Source organism: Schistocerca serialis, chromosome 11 (genome assembly GCF_023864345.2).
Source record: "Schistocerca serialis cubense isolate TAMUIC-IGC-003099 chromosome 11, iqSchSeri2.2, whole genome shotgun sequence".
Lineage (NCBI taxonomy): Eukaryota > Metazoa > Arthropoda > Insecta > Orthoptera > Acrididae > Schistocerca > Schistocerca serialis.
Window position 1 is genome coordinate 135,516,738 of NC_064648.1, and position 17,051 is coordinate 135,533,788.

A 17,051-nucleotide genomic window follows, 5' to 3' on the forward strand; every position below is an offset into this window, starting at 1 on the left:
TCGAATAAACCCGCAGGTGGCCGGCCGCGGTGGCCGAACGGTACTTGGCACTTCAGTCCGGAACCGCGCGACTGCTATGATCGCAGGCTCGAATCTTGCCTCGGGCATGGATGTGTGTGATGTCCTTAGGTTAGTTAGGTTAAAGTACTTCTACGTTCCAGGGGATTGATCTCAGATGTTAAGTCTCACAGTGCTTCTTCATGCCGCAACTGCCAACTCTCCACAAGAGTCCATACAGCCACATATTAAACCCACGCGAACAGCCCACTTTTCCCCTTTCCCTCTAGACGGAGACACCGAAGCCTTCAATTGCGACAACGGCGCCACCGGCAGAAATCGGAGGGCAACTGCTTGACGCTACGTGCTGCGGCGCGCTTTTCAAAGCTAACTTTACCATGGGTCACCAGTGGTCCTAACACCACCAGTCCCTAGCAGTTCCAGGTCTGAGGACGAGGTGCAGATTGTAGAATCGCTCAGGGTCCTATATCGTGCTGACGCTTCAGACGCAACAGTCCTGGATACCAGCACTCATGGTCACACTGAGGCATAAACTGTCTCCTTGATCCCTTAATGTGTTCCCAAATGACTGACAACCTATTGCTCCAGTGGAACTGTGGCGGTTTTTTCTCCCACCTCGCTGAATCATGACAACTTTTAAGCATTAGACTTGCGTTTTGCATTGCTTTTCAAGAAACGTTGTTTCCTGTGATGTGGACCCCAGCTCTTTGTGCCTGACAGGGGTACTACAAATATTGTACTCACTGTGACACACTGCGAGGTGGAGTCTGCGTCTATGTCTGTAGCGAACCTATTTCCCCTTGAAACACTTTTGGAAACTGTGAGGACAATGCAGGAAATTACCATCAGCAAGATATAAGTCCCTCCAGACGGTGAAGTGTTGCACCATGTATTAGCTGCACTAATTTCTCATCTCTCGCCTCCACCCCCACTTGTCCTACTTCTGGGTGATTTTAATGCCTTAAACTTTGTTTGATGATGGCGTCCTCTTGGGTAAAATATTCCGGAGGTAAAACAGTCCCCCATTCGGATCTCCAGGCGGGGACTACTCAAGAGGACGTCGTTATCTGGAGGAAGAAAACTGGCGTTCTACGGATCGGAGTGTGGAATGTCAGATCCCTTAATCAGGCAGGTAGATTAGAAAATTTAAAAAGGGAAATGGATAGGTTAAAGTTAGATATAGTGGGAATTAGTGAAGTTCAGTGGCAGGAGGAACAAGACTTTTGGTCAGGTGATTACAGCGTTATAAATACAAAATCAAATAAGGGGTAATGCAGGAGTAGGTTTAATAATGAATAAAAAAAATAGGAGTGCGGGTTAGCTACTACAAACAGCATAGTGAACGCAATATTGTGGCCAAGATAGACACAAAGCCCATGCCTACTACAGTAGTACAAGTTTATATGCCAACTAGCTCTGCAGATGGTGAAGAAATTGATGAAATGTATGACGAGATAAAAGAAATTATTCAGGTAGTGAAGGGAGACGAAAATTTAATAGTCATGGGTGCCTGGAACTCGTCAGTAGGAAAAGGGAGAGAAGGAAACATAGTAGGTGAATATGGGTTGGGGGGAAGAAATGAAAGAGGAAGCTGCCTTGTAGAATGCATAGCTAACACTTGGTTCAAGAAACATGAAATAAGGTTGTATACCTGGAAGAATCCTGGAGATACTAAAAGGTATCAGATAGATTATACAATGATAAGACAGAGATTTAGGAACCAGGTTTTAAATTGTAAGACATTTCCAGGAGAAGATGTGGATTCTGACCACAACCTATTGGTTATGAACTGCAGATTGAAACTGAAGAAACTGCAAAAAGGTGGGAATTTAAGGAGATGGGACCTGGATAAACTGAAAGAACCAGAGGTTGTAGAGAGTTTCAGGGAGAGCATAAGGGAACAATTGACAGGAATGGGGGAAAGAAATACAGTAGAAGAAGAATGGGTAGCTCTGAGGGATGAAGTAGTGAAGGCAGCAGACGACCAAGTAGGTAAAAAGACGTGGGCTAGTAGAAATCCTTGGGTAACAGAAGAGATATTGAATTTAATTGATGAAAGGAGGAAATATAAAAATGCAGTAAATGAAGCAGGCAAAAAGGAATACAAACGTATCAAAAATGAGATCGACAGGAAGTGCAAAATGGCTAAGCAAGGATGGCTAGAGGACAAATGTAAGGATATAGAGGCCTGTCTCACTAGGGGTAATATAGATACTGCCTGCAGGAAAATTAAAGAGACCTTTGGAGAGAAGAGAGCCACTTGTATGAATATCAAGAGCTCAGATGGCAACCCAGTTCTAAGTTAAGAAGGGAAGGCAGAAAGGAGGAAGGAGTATATAGAGGGTTTATACAAGGGCGATGTACTTGAGGACAATATTATGGAAATGGAAGAGGATGTAGATGAAGACGAAATGGGAGATAAGATACTGCGTGAAGAGTTTGACAGAGCACTGAAAGGCCTGAGTCGAAACAAGGCCCCGGGAGTAGATAACATTCCATTAGAACTACTGATGGCCTTGGGCGAGCCAGTCCTTACAAAACTCTACCATCTGGTGAGCAAGATGTATGAGACAGGCAAAATACCATCAGACTTCAAGAAGAATATAATAATTCCAATCCCAAAGAAAGCAGGTGTTGACAGACGTGAAAATTACCGAACTGTCAGTTTAATAAGTCACAGCTGCAAAATACTAACGCGAATTCTTTACAGACGAATGGAAAAACTAGTAGAAGCCGACCTCGGGGAAGATCAGTTTGGATTCCGTAGAAATACTGGAACACGTGAGGCAATACAGAAACCAGATGGCAGTTATAAGAGACGAGGGGCATGAAAGGGAAGTAGTGGTTGGGAAAGGAGTGAGACAGGGTTGTAGCCTCTCCCCGATGTTATTCAATCTGTATATTGAGCAAGCAGTAAAGGAAACAAAAGAAAAATTCGGAGTAGGTATTAAAATTCATGGAGAAGAAGTAACAACTTTGAGGTTCGCCGATGACATTATAATTCTGTCAGTTACAGCAAAGGACTTGGAAATGCAGTTGAACGGAATGGACAGTGTCTTGAAAGCAGGATATAAGATGAACATCAACAAAAGCAAAACGAAGATAATGGAAAGTAGTCAAATTAAATCGGGTGAGGCTGAGGGAATTAGATTAGGAAATGACACATAAAGTAGTAAAGGAGTTTTGCTATTTAGGGAGTAAAATAACTGATGATGGTCGAAGTAGAGAGGATATAAAATGTAGACTGGCAATGGCAAGGAAATCGTTTCTGAAGAAGAGAAATTTGTTAACATCGAGAATTGATATAAGTGTCAGGAAGTCGTTTCTGAAAGTATTTGTATGGAGTGTAGCCATGTATGGAAGTGAAACATGGACGATAACTAGTTTGGACAAGAAGAGAATAGAAGCTTTCGAAATGTGGTGCTACAGAAGAATGCTGAAGAGAAGGTGGGTAGATCACATAACTAATGAGGAGGTATTGAATAGGATTGGGGAGAAGAGAAGTTTGTGGCACAACTTGACTAGAAGAAGGGATCGGTTGGTAGGACATGTTTTGAGGCATCAAGGGATCACAAATTTAGCATTGGACGGCAGTGTGGAGGGTAAAAATCGTAGAGGGAGACCACGAGATGAATACACTAAGCAGATTCAGAAGGATGTAGCTTGCAGTAGGTACTGGGAGATGAAGAAGCTTGCACAGGATAGAGTAGCATGGAGAACTGCATCAAACCAGTCTCAGGACTGAAGACCACAACAACAACAACCTTGTTTGGGGTGGAACGAAGATTTCTGGTGTGGTAAGACTGTCGAGGATCTACTAACTCACCTCGGCTTTTGCCTCCTCATTACAGGTGCCCCCATTCACTTTAGTGTGGCATCTGACACATACTGAGCCATTGATCCCTTGGTTTGCTGTTCTGGTCTGCTCCTTTATATCCACTGGAGATCTCATGGCAACTTGTGTGGTAGTGACCACTTTCCACTCTTTCTGTCCCTACCCCAGCATCGCCTGGACACTTGCCCATATGGGCTCTTACCAAGGCTGAATGAGATGCTTTCAAGGGCACTACAACTGTTGAATCTCCTTTGCATGGGACCACCATTACTACCATTGTTGCCCAAGCTGAATCTTGAATCCCTTGTTCCTCAGGCTGTTCCAGTGGTAGTCAGTCCCTTGGTGGTCACTCAAAATCGCTGTGGCCATTAGAGACTGTAGGTGGGCCCTTCAACATCATAAGCGCCATTGATTTCTAGAGCACCTCATTGCCCTCAAAATGCATTGTGTCCAGGTCTGTCAGCTCATTGAATGATGGGACTATTGGGAACGATACATCTCCACCACTCGCACAAAAACCTCTCCTTCCCAGGTCTGGACCAAGCTCAGATGCCTTTACGGATATGAGACTCCTTCAGGTATACATAGAATTTCGACAGATGGAGCTGTATATGCCGATCCACATGTAATCGCAGAATGTCTTGTGGATCATTATCTTCGCACCTCTGCATCTGACAATTAAATCGTGGTGAAACGACAATTCCTATCTCTCGCTCCACACCAATCCGAGACATATAGTGCTCCCTTCAGTGAGTGGGAATTGCTCAGGGCCCTTGCCGATTCTCCTGACTCAACCCCTGGGGCAGACTACATCCATTCCCAAAAGCTTAAATGTCTGTGAGTGGATTATCAGCGCCACTTCCTTGCCATCATCAACTGAATCTTGAGCGATGGCGACTCCCCATCGCAGTGCCAGTTAAGTATGATCATCCCAGTGCTAAAGCCTGGTAAGAACCTGCTAGATTTGGGCTGTTATCGTCCTATCAGCCTCACCAACGCTCTGTGCAAGCTGCTTGAATGTATGGTGAGCTGGCCGTTGTGTTGGCTCCTCAAGTGTCAGCGTCTTCTGGCTCCCTCCCAGGGCGGTTTTTGGCGAGTTCGCTCCACCACTGACAACTTACTCTACCCAGAGACTGCCATCTGATTGGCCTTCTCCTGGCGTCAGCACCTGATTTCCGCCTTTTTTGGTCTGACGAAAGCCTACAATATCACTTGGCGACACCACATCCTCTCTACTCTGCATGAGTGGTGTCTCTGGGGCCCGCTCCCGATTTTTATACGGAACTTTTTGTCGCTACCCATTTCAGAGCTCGAGCTGGTGCCTCACACTGTTCGCCTCACATCCAAGAGAATGGGGTCCCAAATGGCTCTGTACTGAGCGTTCCAATCTTTTTAATCATCGTTAATGGTCCTCAATATCTCCCCACCTATATGCTGATGATTTTTGTATTTCCCTTTGCTCCTCTTCTGTTGGTGGCTGAACGTAGACTGCTGGAAGTCATACAAAAGGTGCAGCAGTGGGTCCTCACTCACAGGTTTCAGTTTTCAGCTGCCAACACTTGTGTCATACCCTTCTGTTTTTGTTGTACTGCCATCTCCATCTGGAACTTTACCTTTATGACCAACTACTTAATGTAGTGGAGATGTTCTGCTTTTTGGGACTGGTCTTTGATACTTTTTTAACTTGGCTTCCCCATCTTCGTCAGCTTAAGAAAATGTGCTGGCAGCATGTTAATGTTATTCAATGCCTACACCACAACGAATTGGGTGCTGATCGCCCTACACTGCTGCAGCTGTGCAAAGCACTTTGCAGTCCCTTCTTTCCTATGGATGCCTGGTGTGTGGTTCTGCTTTGCCCTCAGCATTCCAACTGCTGGACTCTATACACCACTGTGCGACAGGAGCTTCCTAAACCAGCGTCCTAATAAAGGCTGGTGTTCCTCCATTGCGAATTAGGTGACAGCAGTTGCTTGCGAACTATACTGCCCATATTCATTATTCGCCTTACCATTCAAATTATGATCTCCTTTCCGTAATATGGCTACCCATCCCTGACAACAGCAGCGCAGATTGGGGATGCCAATTGCAGTTTGTGTTTGCTTCTTAGTGATCTTGACACTTTCCTTCTATCACTTTTCTATGTGTTCACTTCGTGGTCCATACCACAGCCACTGGTTCGTCTGGACCTATCGCAAAGCCCAAAAGGCTCAGTTCCACCTGTGGCCTCCATGACAGTTTTTCTCTATTCTTGGTGAGTTCCAGGACTCAGAAACAGTCTACACAGATGGCTCAATGGCTCTTGTTGGCTTCGCTTATGCTCACGTTGGACATGCTGAACAGAGCTCCTAGCTGGACTGCTTCAGTGTTTTCACTGCACAGTTGGTAGCTATCTCTTGCACTCTTCAGCATATCCATTCCTTCCCTCACCACCCTTTGCTGTTAACTATCCAGCTGTTAACTATCCACATTCAGTGACCTACATTAGGACCCCAGGACATGCTGGGATCCTGGGCAGTGAACTTGCTGTCAGGTTGACCAAACATGCTACCAGTAAACCAACTCTGGAGATCTTCCCACTGGAGACTGATTTCCAGTTGGTCTTATGCTGTTAAGTTTTCAGGATCTGGGATGCTGAATGACACATGGTCAGTACACCAACTAAACTATGTGTTGTCAAGGAGAATACGAATCTGTGATAATCATGCATGCATGCCACTCGCAGGGCGTCTGTTGTCCTTTGCTAACCCCACATCGGCCGCACCTGGCTGACTCATAGACACCTCCTCCGTCGCTAGGACGTACCTCAGTGTTGCTGTAGGTCCCACTTGACTGTCGTCCTCATTTCACTGGACTGCCCTAGTTTAATTGCCCTGCAGTGGACTTTTAACCTTCCCATCACACTGTTAACGGTGTTGGGAGTCAATGTCATAACGGTTGACATCGTTTTACGTTTTATTTGTGAGGGGAATTTTTATCACACAATCTACCTTTATTTTAACTCTTCCTCACTCTTTCTTTGCTGTTTTTTAGCCTTGGTGTTCGTATTTTCCCTGTCCAAGTTCGTCTGGCCTCGTCTTTAAGGCTGGAGGTTTTAGTGTGTTGCAGAGTGGCTCGCTCATCCTTTATTTCTGTCGTGATCACCCAGTCCTGGCCATCTGCTATGTTATTCTGATACCATCCACTGTTTTTTCTTTTAGTTTACGTTTTCCCCTTTTTGTTAGCCTTTTTTTGTTTTCTTCTTCAGTGTAGTTTCGAGTCAGTCTTTCTCCTTTTACTTTCCCGAAATCGTTTTGGTAATGTTTTTAACCCGAGAGCTGTTTGAATGTTGGGAAAGGGACAGATGACAGCGTAGTTTGACCCCTTTACTCCTCACACCAACCAACCAACTAAAACTGCTTCTCATAAAGAATCGAGCTCAATGCAGTTTTCGTAGTACTATAGCTAGGAACATGTCAGACCTATTGCCAGAATGTACATGTATATTTTATATCAGACCTCAGCTTGTAAATCACATCCAGCGAAAATGATAGTTGAGTTTGACAATGCATATGACTGAGTGAAAAACAATTTTTAATATGACTGTGAGCAAAATGCGATTTAACAGATGAGTGAGTAACATGATATACAGTGTTATAATTAACGAGGCATCCACAGTCATCGTTAGTCAGCATCTTATGACACCACTATACCCAGATTAGTATGGGATGTCTGCTGCCAGCGACATCACATGCTACTGATTTTAAATCACATCTCGTAATATGACAAGGACTTCAGGTTTCCAAGATGAAGAAGATATGTAAGGAAAATGCTCATAAATCAGTTTGCAGTTCAACAGGAACTAAAATTTGCAGAAAACTGCACACGTTTGAACAGCAAGACCAGTAATTGACTACGAAACAGTTCCAGCTCATAAAACTAGCCTAAATATCATCTCCATAAATGTAACAGACGAGAGGATGCTTCCAGATCTTATGTATTTTCCCACAATTTACAATACGCTTTGAGTTAGTTAGGAACATAACCGTATGTCAGTGCTTGAAAGGGTAGACGCCTGTGACACAAAAATTACTTATAAGATACAAGTGGTAACTTTCATGAAGACTTATACCATTGGTAAAAGTATTTAGCAGTAGTATTTCTACTGTCCACCACATTTCCAAACAGAACAAAGGCAGTGGTGTATTCCTTCATGTGTAATGACAGCACCTTCAAGACCATCTTTAGTGTCACAATGCTACAGGACATGCAAATGTTGGATCTCAAGCCATGGAACTGAATGTCACGAAAGACAAGAAATTATTGCTATGTCCAAATGCATTCTCATTCCATATGAAGCATCTAGCAGATACACTTCGATCAATGTAGATCTAATAAATCACAAGCTAGATTCTGTTTCTGAGTATTAGTTGGACAAAGTTTTTTTTCAGGGAATAATCTACATAATCCCTTGCTGACCACAAAACTCAGAGCCAGCAGGTAGGAGGTAATTTGTGATAATGTTCCCATCACAGATAAATTATACAGTTTCCTATCCCTCCAAGTTTACTTTGCCTGCAATACTGAATAGTAGACAAACGATGAATGGAGCTGCATGGTGGAAAAAACATGTTCACTAACAGAGCAACTTACAAACGCATGGAATTCAAGTGCATTCCTAAACCGAAATATACTGATCACTAATGCACTAAATCACTGTTTTAAAGAAAAGAAATCCTATTAACTGTCTCTCAAAGTGAAAGATTAAAAAATCTGTTAAAGTGTCTGTTCATGCTAAGCAGGAAATCTAACTTGCGGTCGTGATGTGAAACAAAATTTAAACTGTCACTAATGTTCATTACATTACTTTGCAAGTTCAACTTTTCTGAGTGGTTTTCCAGGATATCATTTCACTTCAGTGCATGTTCATTGTTTTCAGTGTGATTGGCTTCTTCTTTCTTAGTGCATTAGATTAATTTCACTTCAATTATTGCTTATGGCACATACTGTCTCTCAAATGGTTCAAGTGGCTTGGAGCACTATGGGACTTAACTTCTAAGGTCATCAGTCCCCTATAACTTAGAACTACTTACACCAATCTACCCTAAGGACATCACACATATCCATGCCCGTGGCAGGATTCGAACCTGCGACAGTAGCGGTCGCGCGGTTCCAGACTGTAGCGCCTAGAACCGCTCGGCCGCCCCAGCCGAGTGCCTCTCAAAACTGCTTACTATAACTGAATTATATTTTTATAATCGGTTTGTGTTCCTGCTACTTTCATGAGGCGAAACATTATTTTTCATCACTAGAGAGGAAAAATTGTGTGCCAAAATTATACATGAAAAACACTGTTTTGAGAATCATTCAGCTAAAAGTCCGTTAAGTATAACAAATTTTTTATAAAGTCATTCATACATTTCAGAGTGGATCATAAGTTACCCCATTTCCTGTTAGTATTCTACGTACAGTAATCCATATGCAGAGAGCAAACTTTTAATTTATGGGAGCACAGTCAGTCCCATGGTTTGAGATCCTACATCTGCATGTACTGTAGCATTGTGACACTAAAGGCAGTCTTGAAGATGCTGTCATTACATAGAAAGTGACACACCACTGGCTGTGTTCTGTTAGGAAATTTTTTGGGCAGTGGAAGGACCGCTGCTAAATACTGAAAGAATTGGGAGTGACTCATTATTACTAACAAAGTTTATATGTATGTAATATTTGTCAAAAATGTGAGAGAAAATGCTAGGAAAGCTTATGACGTGTAGTTTTCATTTTCATGCATGCAATTTTGGGCATGGTTGGCAGGTTTCCACCATATCCATTGTACATCAGTGCTAGAAACACCACTCAACAAATTGCCTGCTACACCACACCCCATCAGAGATCACTCGAGTATAGGTGGCTATCATCGGTTCATAGCTGAGGCACGCCCATGCTGGGTGGTACCACTACCAGCCCCAATAACCACACATATGAAGGGCAAAGACTCATCGCTCTGTAGAAGTTGTGTGTGGCTGCTTCAGCAACAGATTTAGAGTACAGAGTAGCGGATCATTTTTTAACAGCGAAACACTTTGTGGTACAGAGGCCCACATACGACTGATCTAACAGAATATAGAATTGCAGCATCTTGTCCACCCAGAAAATCTGTTGGATTGGAGGAGAGGGGATCATGCACTGGGTGTACTCATGAGGCAACGAGGTGTAATTAAAGTGGGGGTTCCATAAAATATTCAGTAGTAATGAGAAACCGTAGTAGATTAAGTGTCTTAAATCGTCACTGATTCTGGTCAGGTTATAAATGATTACCATTAAAGTACCAGTAATGATAGATTAACGCCTGTTTGTGAAGCAGCTTCCACAGCTCCGTATTAAATTGCCCAAACAGCTCAGAGTCTGGCTCTCATCTGTAAGAGTTTTTTGAATCTGGAGATGTGACTTTGACGTCCGTCAGTGACCTATGCATTTAAAAACAAAGTAGCACCACTTCAAACATTGTGTCACACCGTGGGTACACCTTCACCAGACTACACACACACATACACACACACACACACACACAAAACAAACACACACAAAACACACACACACACTTAAACATGTGTGCAAGGCAAACATAAATACACTGCCTTCACCAGGACCACACCAAGTTAAGCACTGTGGGAGTCAAAAGGGCTTCAGAGCTGTTCGTTCCTGTACAGTCATTCAGGATTCACGTCTGTTTCTCTCTATATAGAAAACATCCATTATTATCTGATGCAGTTATCAGAACTATAAAATGAGTTTTGAGTATGTCAACTGTATGATTTTCAATAGAATCAGCAACATTTGCAAATCTGTCTGCCCAAAATATTTCTAGAAAGAGGAATTATGTATTTTATCGATCAGCGGATATTGGATTCATTATTTTAATACGTCATTTACCAGAATAATGGAAATAATTACTTCTTAATTGACTTTAGTTTCAAAAAATGTTACTAAATTCTTCCCCTGAGCACATGCCGCACAGTGCGTAGTATCAGCGTGTAGGTATTTTCGTTTAGACCCGTCCTAGCGAGATTGTCGCATGTAAATTACATACTTCAGCACTTTCCAGGAAACAAGATTTACTTTCCAACGGTTGTCATATCGAGACAAGTTCATTAAACTTTAATTTACTCTCATGATCTCGCTGTCGCCTTAAGGCACATCACAGCCAGAGGAATATAAGACGAAAGTTTCTCTCTCTCTCTCTCTTTGTCTCTCTCTCTCTTTCTCTCTCTATGTGTATGTTTCTGTGTGTGTGTGTGTGTGTGTGTGTGTGTGTTTGTTTGTTTGTTTGTTTCTGTTAGTTCCTGTGTGTATGTGCATCTGTCAATGAGTGTGATTGTGTGTAGTGGTAGAAGAGTCCAGTTTGGTATTATTGCTGTATCCGAAACGTAACTACTAAATGGTTTCCTGGTTAACAGTAGCTTTCTCTGTTTGACGTGTTTGTGTCAAGAAACTTGTTGATAATTGGGTTTACTTTTGTTCCTGTAATAACAGAAACTTCTCTTTAAATAGCACGAGACGTCATTAGCATTATTTGTCACATTTGCAAGTGTCAGAGAGGACTGCTGCACACAGAGACGTAGTAATGGCTGAACGAAGTGGAAGGCAACAACTTCTATAACGACTGTATTCTAAGGTCAAAAAACTAACGATCACGAATTAAAGTGACAAAATGTGATAACTTTGTATCTTGAGTGTTGGAGTGTAGGAATTTTTTGTGGAGAGTGCATGAAGAATTTGAGAGGATGACGTAACTGTGCATCTGTACGTTAATATAAAGCAACTTTCTCAGTGTTCTGTATCACAGAAGGGAGATTTATCAGTTGTCAGAGAGATGAGTTATAGAATTGGTTACAGTTGTACCACTCTGATACGTTTCTTCATCAGAAGTGTGTGTTTGAACAAAAGTACGAGAATTTCTGTGTTTTGTGTAGGACCCTCTCGGCAGCGGAGAAAGGAAGGAGGCTGATGAAGGCAGCTAGCGATGGGGCAGTGCAAGAGCTGCAGATGCTGCTGGCAGCTGGGGCTGATGTGGGTGCGACGGATGGGAACAAGAATACTGCGCTGCACTGGGCAGCCTGGCAGGGTCACGTGGAAGCGGCGAGTTGTCTGGTGGGGGCTGGCGCGGAGGTGGATGCCGGGAACTGGGTCCAGAACACGCCGCTGCACTGGGCTGCATGGGGCGGCCGGCCGGCCGTGGTGCGGCTGCTGGAGGAGGCCTCTGCAGACCCCAATGCCAGGAATGTGGACGGGGACACGCCGCTGCACTTCGCGGCAGAGCATGGCCGCACAGAGGAGGCGATTGCACTACTCGATGCAGGGGCTGACAGCGGGGCCAGGAATCACAAGTGGAAAACCCCAGTGGACCGCGCCAGGCAGTTCAACCACCAACACTGGATAGACAGGATAAGACGAGACTAGCAGTACAATACACACCTCTGAAGTAAAAACAACGCTAGTCTACCAAAATCACAACAGTAGCGACAATGTGAGATTCATATAAACTAATGTGTGTAGCAAGAAGCGAGTTTCCTTCCATGAAAACTTAACAATAATCGAAACGCATATCATTAATAATAAATATGTTTTTAACTAAATTCATTATTGTAAAGTAATTGGTAAGAATATGCTATTACAAATAACACCACCTCCAGTGTGGCAGTAAGGCGCTGTACTGTTGCGGTAAGTTGTTGGACCACAGTAACAATAAATCTTTAATTTAATCACGAACAATTCATTTATTGAGCCAACTGTGCAGTTTGTAAACACTGCCAGTGCAGGTCGGCCAAATATAACTGTAAGTAAACAGTTATGATGAAAGTCCAAAGACAATCGTCTGAACAGAAAAAGAACATGTTGTATTGAGCAGGAACATCAGCCATCCCCAAGGAAACCCCAGAGGCTTAGTTTGTGCTGTAATACAGTATCACAGTTGCTGTGGAAAAAATAACAATGATTACTCAAAACAAACCATTCCTCTTACAATACCATAAAGATATTACAGCACTTCTTAAAAACATCAAGAATTTTCTTATTTGCCAAGGACAAGCATTTACAAGAGAAACACACACTCACTAATTATATCCATGTCTTGCGGAGATGAAAATGTGTTCACAATGCAACAATTTCCAAAATTCATGATAAGGCATACACCCAAAGAAATTTTCATTGAAGGAGTTCACATCATGAAAATAAATCATCTTTGGTAAAACAATTACTGATTGGTTCTTCCATGTAGTATGCTGCACAATGTGCAAACCGTAAGAAATAAAAGGTAAAATATTATTAATCTGACCTTAAGAGACAATGTAACAATATATCAAACAATGCTCAGAGCTGTATCCCATCTAGAGTAATTTAAGATTATGTTTACATGTTATTCTAAGCCAATTACATACATGAAAAACAGTTTTGCATCACCCCAGTTTCCAGAACTCCTGAAGATAGATGTTGACTTTGGCTACTGTATCACAGACACAGTCTATTTTACTGTTCAGAGTTGTCTATACCCGCCCAAAGATGTAAACAACCATGTATGAGCAGCGCCTATTAGGCGGACGGAGTCCGACAGCTGATCAGTTCCAGTCATTCCACCAAGAAGGAGGTACATGGCTAGTGTTGTCTGTAGTTCAACCCTGCCTACATGGTCAGTACTGCGGTCTGATTGCGTTCGCATTTTTTCTTTGTGTCACGAAGGGCTCTCAAGAAGGGAAGTGTCCATGCGTCTCAGAGTGAATGAAAGTGATGTTGTTCAGACATGGAGGATATAAAGAGAGAGAGGAACTGTCGATGACATCCCTCGCTCAGGCTGCCCAAGGGCTAGTATTGCAGTGGATGAGCGCTTCCTACGGATTATGGCTCGGAGTAACCCTGACAGCAACACCACCATGTTGCATAATGCTTTTCGTGCAGCCACACTCAAACTGTGTGGAATAGGCTGCATGACGCACAACTTCACTCCAGATGTCGATGGTGAGGTCCATCTTTGCAACCACGACACCATGCACTGCGGTACAGTTTGGCCCAACAATATGTGAATGCATCCCTCAGGACTGGCATCACGTTCTCTTCACCGATAACAGTCGTATATGCCTTCAGTCAGACAAGTGTCAGAGATGTGTTTGGAGGTGACCCAGTCAGGATGAATGCATTAGATACACTGCCCAGCGAGTGCAGCAAGATGGAAGTTCCCTGCTCTTTTGCGGTGGCATTATGTGGGGCCGACGTACGCCACTGGTGGTCTTGGAAGGAGCCATAATGGCTGCACGATACGTGAATTCCATCCTCCAATCGATAGTGCATCTATATTGGCAGCATATTAGCGAGGCATTCGTCTTCATGGACCATAATTTACGCTCCCATCGTGCACATCTTGTAACGATTTCCTTCAGGATAACGACAACGCCTGATTAGAATGGCCAGCATGTTCTCCAGACATGAACCCAATCGCTCATGCCTGGGATAGGTAGTGCGGTTTATGGACGACGTGACCCTTGAACCACTCTGAGGCATCTACGCCGAATCGCCATTGAGGAGTGGGACAATCTGGAGCAACAGTACCTTGATGAACTTGTGGGTAGTGTGCCACGACGAATACAGGCACGCATCAATGCAAGAGGACGTGCTACTGGGGGTGAGAGGTACCGGTGTGTACAGCAATCTGGATCGCCATCTCTGAACGTCTCGCTCTATGGTGGATCAACATGCAGTGTGTGGTTTTTATGGGCAATAAAAAGGGAGGAAATGATGTTTATGTTGAGTTCTATTCCACATTCCGTACATATTCCGAAACTCTCCGAAACCGAGTTGATGCAAAGCTTTTCTTGATGTGTGCGTTTTAGCTGGTCAAGAGGCATCAGATAAGGCGCTCTTGCTTAACTTCTCTCTGTAAATAAATGAATGTATGAAAAGGAACTTCATATATGTCGGTCAAATGTGACCATACATATAATTTAACATAAACTTCTACCTATTGTGTGAAACTAGTATATCAAAAGAAGACGAAAATAAACTTAAGTAACCAATTGCTCTAACTGGAACGACTTAGCAGAAGTCTTCTTGGGTAGAGTAGTGCCCAACAGCCAACAGCGTTCCATAGGTTACAAACAGAGTAAAGTTAACACTACGCTGGATACCTGTAGGAGGCTCACGAGGAAGAGTAAATACGCTCACTATGCAATTAATACACACTGGCCTACGGTTACTATTAAAGGAAACGTAACATATCCAAATACCTCAATTACGATACGAACGAAGAATGAGTGACGTTGGATAAACAGTGTTACGTGGATTAGTACAATTTTGAACTTAGCCAGACTCCTCTTTAAGACAAGTAATGACCTTGGTCACAAAACCTGGCTTATGCCTGTACTATTCGTATTTTTATTTAATAATGGACATTTATACTAGATCTTAAGTCACTGGCAAGAATAGTAGGAATTAGTACACAACAACAAAAATAAATAACAAGCAGCCAAATCAGCAGTTTTCTCAGAACAGTCCATCAGTTGGCTCACACTAAAACATATTGTAAACCAGAGCATAGGTCTGTAAGAGAAGCGCGGAATACTAACACAAATCAATCACAACTAACGAAATCTGCAGTTAACACCGAAGATCAGTTACTCTCACAGCCCATGAATTGACCACACAGAAATGTATCTGAAGTTCCACCACTGCATGCAATAGATAATTGCCAAACTTTGTACAAATTGACCAGGTAAAGGCGCCAGCAAAATCATAGAGGAGAACATTAACTGAACAAAGATAGAGGTGGAACCAGAATGCGATGGATTACTGCGATGTGAAACCAGTACTTGGTGAGACATATCAAGTGTCACAGTTAATTACAAGAATCGCAGTATCGGGCAGTCCAAACCATTTTCCTTCCGCCTAAGGCCTGATGTATTAATCACACAGCTCCATTGGTCATCTACAATCCAAGACTCTGCAAAGTCCAACAACCGCAAATACCGCAATAATAGGTCCCCCTCAGCGTCCATGACTCTGACCACGAAATTCTCCATCGGTCATGCAAAATTGTCCTTCATGTGCCCAAAATACCCTGTGCTCGGGCACCTACAGCTGACCAGCGGAGCTAGGAACTCTTAGCTTCGCTGGAACCAAAGAGTGCGCGTGAGCTACTGATACACACTGGTTCCAAGAAAACAGAACACGTGTGTGGCACATCCATATTACTGGCATATGAACTCTATGGTTAGAATGCATTTTCACTTCAAATCTAAGACTGCTTTTGTGTGTGCAGACGATGCATTAATTGGCGACCTCTGTTATAATATGACATTAATAGCAGTATTCACACCACTTAGTTCTGATGCCAGACTAAATTTACTCATGTGTCAGCAGTAGCGATGGTTTGAAAGCTAGTGTGTTCATAGTATGGCGTTAGTACCAATATTCCACACCACATCGTTTGCGCATAATATGAAACAATATAATTGGTTTACGTTTATTTACAACGAATTGTAGAAAACCGCTAATAATACATGACCAACAGATCTGTAAAACTGTAGTTCCACAACACATTACGATGTGTGGGGTAAAATAGACCTTCACGGTGACATTGCAGGGTGCTGCAGCATATTTTTCCTTTTTCAATTTTTGCCTTCCATCCGTCGTCTGTGCATCTCCCTGCACCAGGCGTCACAGCGGCAGAGCGCCTGCAGGTGCCGCAACTCTGGCAGGGCGGGTGCAGCTGTCTGCTTGGCCCTCATTGCCCCAGTCGACAGTGTGCCGAACTGCAGCACGCATGAGCTGTAGAATGCAAATAGGAATTTGTGTAGAAAATGTACTGCTTGTTCAACATGCAGATTGAATAACATCAGGGGTAGGCTACAACTGTCTCACTCCCTTCTCAACCACTGCGAGGGCTTTGTGTATATCTTGGCTACAATAATGCATTCAATGTGCAGTTCGTAGTTGCTTACATTATTAATCCTACTCCTGCATTACCCCTATAACCCTGTATTCAGCTGACCACAAGTTTTGTTCCTCCTGCCAAAGAATGTAGCTAATTCCCGCTATATCCAGCTTTAACCTATCCATTTCCCTTTTTAAATTTTCTAACCTACCTGCCTGATTAAGCGATCTGACATTCTATGCCCCGATCTGTAGAACACCAGTTTTGCTTTCTCCTGATAATGATGTCCTCCTAAGTAGCCCC

The 17,051-nt window shown here is 43.1% G+C and overlaps 1 protein-coding gene across 2 annotated transcripts in view; it reads left to right on the top strand.

Moving 5' to 3' along the window:
• The window catches only part of LOC126426869 (ankyrin-3-like), a 60,335-nt gene extending 47,870 nt beyond the window's left edge, over nt 1-12,465 (top strand). For both annotated transcript variants that reach the window (XM_050088904.1, XM_050088905.1), the window contains exon 6: nt 11,803-12,465. In XM_050088904.1, coding sequence (XP_049944861.1) covers nt 11,803-12,289 — 487 coding nt within the window. In that variant the 3' untranslated portion in view covers nt 12,290-12,465. The remainder of the gene's footprint in view (nt 1-11,802) is intronic.
• The last annotated feature ends 4,586 nt before the right edge of the window (nt 12,466-17,051 follow it).